The sequence below is a fragment of the Babylonia areolata genome, chromosome 24 (genome assembly GCF_041734735.1).
Source record: "Babylonia areolata isolate BAREFJ2019XMU chromosome 24, ASM4173473v1, whole genome shotgun sequence".
Lineage (NCBI taxonomy): Eukaryota > Metazoa > Mollusca > Gastropoda > Neogastropoda > Buccinidae > Babylonia > Babylonia areolata.
This window is the reverse complement of record NC_134899.1, coordinates 6773649-6781148: the sequence shown is the minus strand read 5'-3', so window position 1 is coordinate 6781148 and position 7500 is coordinate 6773649. Positions and strand designations below refer to the sequence as shown.

The following is a 7500-nucleotide window of genomic DNA, read 5'->3' as shown; positions in this document are numbered from 1 at the left end:
CAATAATAATGATATAATCCATCAATCAATCAATAACTAAGAAACAACAAAATCCTCACAACTCTGCACAGAAGCATAAGTGTACACATACACACACATGCACACACACACAACACACACATGCGCGCGCAGATGTCATCGACAGATCACTAGAACCACTCATCTTCTGATCTGTGCTACAGAATCCTTGACCTATTGCCTTTGAGACTTCTCCAAGTGATAATATGGATATGAGGCTATGCCCCCTCAGTCCCCACCCCCCTCCTCTTCACCCCTCTCACACAGTCGCTTTATCCAGTGCTCATCAGACTGTGTTGGCTGAGTGCCAAGAAAATCGCTCACACTGTGTCCTGCGAATAAGTCAGTCACTTTGTTTCGTCTCCTACACTGTACAGCCAGCATCACTCACTGATAATTGTATCTTGGCCACTCTTGACTGCTCCCTTTATTTTCTATCAAATCGTCCTATAAATGTTCATCACTGTCTTCTCCTTCGAATTTACGCTTCAATTCTTTCTGAGCATCAGCTAAAGAAAGCAATCTTGGTTGATTTAGTTCGCCATGATCGCATGTCTTGAGCACGGCGTCAGTCCGACACCTTACTGAGCTAGCAAGGAGAGGAATCAGGCAAACACTGTGTCCAGTAACCCAAACAAAACATTCAAATAAAAAACTGCCTTATGACGTAGATGGTGTTTCTAGCTATGAATAGAATCTAGAAAGATTCCCCAAGCTAAAGCGAGCAGTACTTTTGTCAACAAACTGAATGCAAAGCAGGGAAAAATCAGAATATTTCGAGTTATCTCGTCACTGTGGCAGCGAAGCATACATGCTTACTATGATATCTCGTCATATAGGCAGCCTAGGGGTTAAAGTGGATACTCAATTAACTAGAATGAACATAAAAGAGAAAATGAATCGACCCTGTCGTACTTTCCCGACAGATGTAACTAAACTTGTACATCTATTTAGATCCAGAGAAAAAAGGCTAAATGTTGCAGTGTGATTGCAGCGATAGCCACGTCTCCTTCACCACGGCCTTTAAAGAATTGTTAATTGCCCTTAAAGAACTTTTAAATGCCCGAGATACACCAAAATGATATGATTTAAGCAGCATTGTCACTCTGAATACTGCAATCAATTTATCATTCTTAAAACAGCATGCTTAAATGTTAATTTTTGAACTTCATTCATGGATCTGCAATAGTGCAGTGAGTATGACAATTTCTTCCTACCCGAACATGCCGGGTTCGAATCTGCACTCAGGCCTTTTTTTTCCTTCTTTTTTTTTTTTTTTTTAACCTGAACCTTTATAATAACAAATACAGAACACATTTTAACTCACAAGTTAGTCTTGAAGGTCTTGCCTCTCTTATTTTTCTTCTATTTTCAGAAGTCAAGTATATTTGTTTTCCAATGCAAGTTGGATAAGAATCTGCCTAGATTTGATCAAAACGGACATCTTTCACTCATAGATCTTAATAACATGTATCAACTTGCCTTCAACTTTCCTTTCAACAACAACAAAGAAAAAAGAAAGAAAAAAGACCAAAGCAAAACAGCAAAACGTGATTCACTCCAGTGTTCATTCAGCAAAAGCCATCACCCACTGCACATGTGTGTCACCTTCCACCAAAAAATCGTCTCCAGACAGCCAGACATGCCCAAGATCCATCCACATTATGCACAAGCTATAAATAATATCTTTTGGTAAAACATGCATGCAGCTTCTTTCTCTGGTTTGGACATCATGCATGCATACATACACACACACACACACACACACACACACACACACACACACACACACACACACACAACGCTGTCCTCGGCAGCAGTCACCTGGTTTGGAGGGAATCTTGGTTTCCAGGAAGTCAAACAAGGTTGCTGGACCACTGGGTCTGCTGGACATAGAGTCCTCCTCCTCCTCCTCCCCCCCTCTGCCACGCCTCCCTCCCTCTCTCCGACCTGGAGAGTGAACACAGCTTGTTATGTCCCACGTTTTTGTTGAGGTTGAGCCATGAATCAGTCTTGCAGGCTAGGATAACAATGTGTATCTACATCATGACCATATCATTGTAAATCCGGCACTGGTGATGTTAGCTATCAATCCATACAACTTGTATGCACTGTAGTCGTCGTTTTTTTTATCATTTTCAGTGGTGCTCACTTCGCTGAAGGTCAAGACAAATGTATGTCATTTCTGTCATTATATGTTTAAATAATGTGGACTGTTTTGTATTGAATGAAAAGAAAAGAACCTTTTTTGCAAGGGGAAAAAAATCTTTTTATTTCATTTTTATTTTTTAGTCAGTTGTGTGTGTGTGTGTGTGTGTGTGTGTGTGTGTGTGTGTGTGTGGCTATTGAAAGGACCCCCTGTGTCTCTCTGTCTCTCTCTGACACCCTCTGTCTGTCTGTCTCGGTCACTCCTCCTGACGCACACACACACACACACACACACACACACACACACACACATACACACAGAGTTTGCTTCACATCATGCTGTCTTTCTATATCACCAGCTTTTGTGTGTTCCAGAATTTGGGATATTTTGTTTTTTGTGTCAATTAAGATGAATGACGATGGGCATGATGGCAATGCTACTATGGTGGTCCATTTAGGTTTGGGACTGCATGACAAGGCTGTACTCTCATAGTATATCCTGGTGTCAACAAGGCTGAGAGATTCTGACACCTGCAGTGTTGGTCAGGAAATCTCAGCAAAACTGGACGACTGAAATCGCTTAGTCGTGGAGCCAGACTTCATGCACTCAATGTTACTTTGCATTAGCTTAAATAGCAGGGGGGGCTGGGGGGGGGGGGGGGGGTTCAGTTTCAAAACATCATTTACAATTAAGAATAGCATTTCATCAAAGTATACTGGATCATAATACCATCTCTTTCTCTACCTTCCTTCTCAGTCCCTCTTTGAAATGAATTATGTATATCCCAAAGCAACTCATTAGTACAACACCATCTTCCTTCTCTATCTTCTCTATTTTTAACTTATTAATATCCACATACTGCTCATGATAACAATGCCAGATATTTCTATTCTCTCTCTCTCTCTCTTTGACTTACATATGACCAAACACTACTCATGATAACAATACCATTTCTTTCTGTTTTCTCTGTCTTTGACTTACATATCTATGTACAAACCCTGCTCATGATCACAATATAATATCTTTCTGTTTTCTCTCTCTCTTTGACTTACTCAAGTCCAAACAGAACTCATGACCATAATACCATATCTTTCTCTTTTCTCTCTCTTGGACTTATTTATGTCCAAACACTACTCAAATCCCAATACCAGATCTTTCTTCTGTTTTCTCTCTCTTTGACTTACTAAGGTCTAAACACTACTTATCGGCCGTAGTTGCTTTCGTTTTCTCTGCATAGGCGAATAGTAGTTTGCACAGGACAGGAATGTCAGACCCCTGCCGGAGTCTGCACTAGTTGGGTCACGGTTAAGTATGTGTAGTTAAACACTACTCATGATAACAACACAATCTCTTTCTCTTTGTATCTTCTCTGTGACTGATTTCCTTTTGTCCAATGACTGCTCGTGATTACAATACCGTATCTTTCAGTTTTCTCTCTCGTTGACTTGCGTATGTCCAAACACTACTCGTGATCACAATACCTTATCTTTCAGTTTTCTCTCTCCTTGACTTACGGATGTCCAAACACTACTCATGATTACAATACCGTATCTTTCAGTTTTCTCTCTCTTTTACTTACGGATGTCCAAACACTACTCATGATCACAATACCTTATCTTTCAGTTTTCTCTCTCCTTGACTTACGGATGTCCAAATAGAACTCATGATCACAATACCATCTCTTTCTCTATCAATCCTCTCCTTCCCTCTTGCATACAAACAAAGTGCTACCCTGACTCACCTCGACGGTCATTTCTGTCCGTCTCCTCGCGCTGCTCTCCCCTGTCCCCCCTCTCTCTGAACGCTCCTCTCCCACCTCCTCCTCCTCCCCTCCCCCGCCCGTACTCCTCGTCCACCCTCCTGTCGCAGTGCCCTCCCAACAGTTTGCCGATGGCCTGCGTCACATCACCCCCGCTCTGTCGCAGGGCTGATGACGCCTGGTCGGCCGTGAAGCCCATCTCCACGATGCGGGCCAGGTCGCTGTCCTTCACGGCCGCTTTGTGGCCGCCCCCGAACGTCTTGGGCCTGGCCGTCAGGGCCTCAGCCTGGGCGATGGTGGCCTGCCTCTGCTGCTGGAACTCTGTGTTCTCGTCCTCCTCCCCCGTCTGCCCGCCCCCTGCCCCCAGCGACTTGAAGTCGTCGTCTGCAGTGTTTTGAATGAAAAAAAAATAGTCGTTCAGACCATCAGTTTCATCAATCCATCCAAAATGAATTGATGAGCAAAAATCTAAGTCATGTAATTCTTCAATGATCACCATTTTCGCATAAAGAAAATCTGACATGAAGAGGAATAAATGTAACAAATTTTATTATCATAAACTAAAATCATGTCATTCGAATTCCAGTTCTCATTCTGAAAAAATATTCTAAAAAACTGACCTGAACACTTTTGAGTTACCATCAAACTGTGATAAATATGTTTGAAAGCAATAAATCAAACAAAGGAAAATAAAAACACAGTAACACTTGAAAATTACAGGAAATATGCATCATGAAGTATGTGCCTGTTCAGTAATTGTCTGAACATAACTTTTTGACGATTTTTTTTTTTTTTTTTTTAAACCAGTGTTTTTTGTATTTTTATCTGAGGAAATAACAGTCAGATGATATGCATATATACTGATATAGTCAGCTTGGTTTGCAACAGAATCACTTTGTAAAGAGTGAAAAGTCAAATTATCCTATCTTCTGTTGCCCATTGTCCAGTCGGCTACACAGGGCCATATCAGGACTGAAAAATTAAACACGGATCCTGCACAGCCTGAAAAAAAAAAAAAAAAAAAAAAAAACCTGGAAAATAAAATTATCCAAACGTACAGTGATATGCATACAAATACACCCAGGACATGTTTCTGACATGGACCATTCTGTCAATTTCTCTCCAGAGGGGGAAAAAATCTAACCCGAGCATTAGCATGATTAAATGTGACACAAAACATTGTTTCTATTCACAGGCGTACAGAAACAAAATTGCCATCTCACACATCTTAGAGGCTAAAAAGAATATAACCTTGTAAGAATCCCCAATTATCAAGTCCAGTGAAAGACGAAAAAACATTCAAGGCCTTCTATATGTAGGTGAATGAACTAGCAGGGCAAGAAAAGAAGAAAGGAAAAGACAACAGAAAGAAAAGGAAAAAAGCCAGAAACAAAGGGACAAACCATTGTCATGTACTGTACTCTATTGTTTGATTATTTCAGATGAAATTCGTAGCACACAATAACCAGAAGGTGGGAATGCTATCTATACTGAAAAAGCCCCCAGCAACTCCTCAAGGAAAGCGTCAGATTTCCTGGTTAAAATGGGACAGGCAAAAGGGGGGGGTTTGGGGGAGGGCATTCGCACCTTTCAGCAGCAAGTGAGCATTAGCGAATTGCTAACAGGTTATCACTTTGCATGCACCACTCTTCCCTCCCCTGGTTGAGTGAACTGACATGCACTAAACAGTTCCAGATATAGGTGGGTTCATTTTTTTTGCGAGCAGAAGTGAACAGCGTATGCATAATTATGTGCACGGACACACACTATTAACAAAGATCCCGTTAAGAAACAAAGAGAAATATGAAAAAGAACAAAATGGAAAATAAATGAAACAGCAGAATGGCTTGACAGTGACAAAAATTCTTGAAATTTTGTAAGGGATTTTTTGTGTTTTTTTTCCAAACCTTCATGTTTTGGTGGACATTTATCAAGAGCACAAACAGAAAAACAAGACAGTGACAAAGTACCAGCAAATTTTGAACAATTTTTTTTCCTTCCTTCATGTTCTGGTGAACATAATACATTACACACACAAAAAGGCAAGCCAGAGACAAAGTTCCTGGAAATTTTGTACAATTTTTCCCCCACGAACCTTCATGTTTTGGTGAACATTGTTTTACCACACACACAGAAGGGCAAAGTGCAAACCAAGAAAAACAAACCCACCTCTCCGTGGGGCTTCTGTTCTGGACACCTTCTTCCCAAAGGGTGTGAACGGAGGGGGTCCTCCCTCGGACTGGATTCCAAGGCGGGACTGCTGCGCCAGTTTCTGACAAACCATTGTTGTGTATTGTACTCTACTGTTTCATATTGTGCTGTAGTGTATTGTACAGTGCTGTACTGTGCTGTATTGTATTTTATGTTGTTTTGTTTTGTGTTTTGTTGAACTGTACTGCACTGTATTGTACTGTATAGTGTTGTGGTATAGTTTAAGTGTACTGTAGTGCAATATACTGTGAAGCATACTTTGCTGTATTGTACTCTACCGTGTATAGTGAAGTGCAGTGTAGTGTAGTGCTGTATAGTGTAGCACTCTGTCACAAGAGATTTCTCTTTGTGAATTTGGGCTGCTCTCCCCAGGGGCAGCATGTTACTACAATGAGTGTTGCCCATGTTTTGTTTTTCTCTCCACCGCATACATTCAACACTGAGTTTTAGAGAAACCAGTGGAGTGTGGTCTAGTGGTAATGCACCTGTCTAGGAAATGAGAATCCATGGATTCGAGTCCCGAGTATTGAACTGGGATATCTACTCCACCTCCCCTCCACTGGACCTTTACTGGTGGTCTGGGTGCTAGTCTTTTGGATGAGATGATAAATCGAAGGCCTGTGAGGAGTAGCACACATTAAAGAAAAATCCACTCTGAATGATGGTAAAACAAATACACTTGCAGTCAAAAAAAGTAAATATATATATACATATATATATTTTTTTTTTATTGTTGTATACACACATATATATATATATATACATATAATTTTATATTTATAAGGAGCTGCACTGTGGTGACGAGATAACTGCTGAGAAAACAGCCCGTATTTCACACCAAGAAATCTGTTGTACCAAAACATGCTACAATTTCCATTTTACATGCCACACCAGTGCATGATATCCAAGCCCACATGCTATGGCTCCCCATGCCTGTACCTGACATGGACACATGCAGACAAGTGAAATTTAACTGAGTGCTGAATCTACAAAGAAATGAAGCGCTAAAGGGAAGCTAACGAAGACCTCTGAGAGTCACCCCAACACAAAAAGGACGAACACTAACACATAAGACTGCGTGCAAAACATCACCAATTACAAAAGAATATTATCATTCATTTTCACCTTAATACGAGCAACAAAGAGAACAGACTTTGCCAGCAGCAAAACATCTTAACAAAATGGTGTCATTCATTTTCACCACACTAACAGCAACAATACACAAATTCGTTTTCACCACACAAAAAAAAAAGCAACCAATATCACTATCAGTCATCTCTACCACAATGAAAGCAACCGATATCATTCATTTTCACCGCAATAAAAGCAATATCATTCATTTCTACCACAATAAAAACAATTC

General features: G+C 40.6%; 1 protein-coding gene across 1 annotated transcript in view; it reads right to left on the bottom strand.

Annotated features, from left to right (window-relative positions):
- The window catches only part of LOC143299148 (tudor domain-containing protein 3-like), a 22069-nt gene that overhangs the window by 8508 nt on the left and 6061 nt on the right, over positions 1–7500 (bottom strand). Inside the window, exons 6-9 of the mRNA XM_076612277.1 lie at positions 6096–6198; positions 4003–4310; positions 3909–3966; positions 1843–1968 (exon numbers count right to left, since the gene is read on the bottom strand). Coding sequence (XP_076468392.1) covers positions 1843–1968; positions 3909–3966; positions 4003–4310; positions 6096–6198 — 595 coding nt within the window. The remainder of the gene's footprint in view (positions 1–1842; positions 1969–3908; positions 3967–4002; positions 4311–6095; positions 6199–7500) is intronic.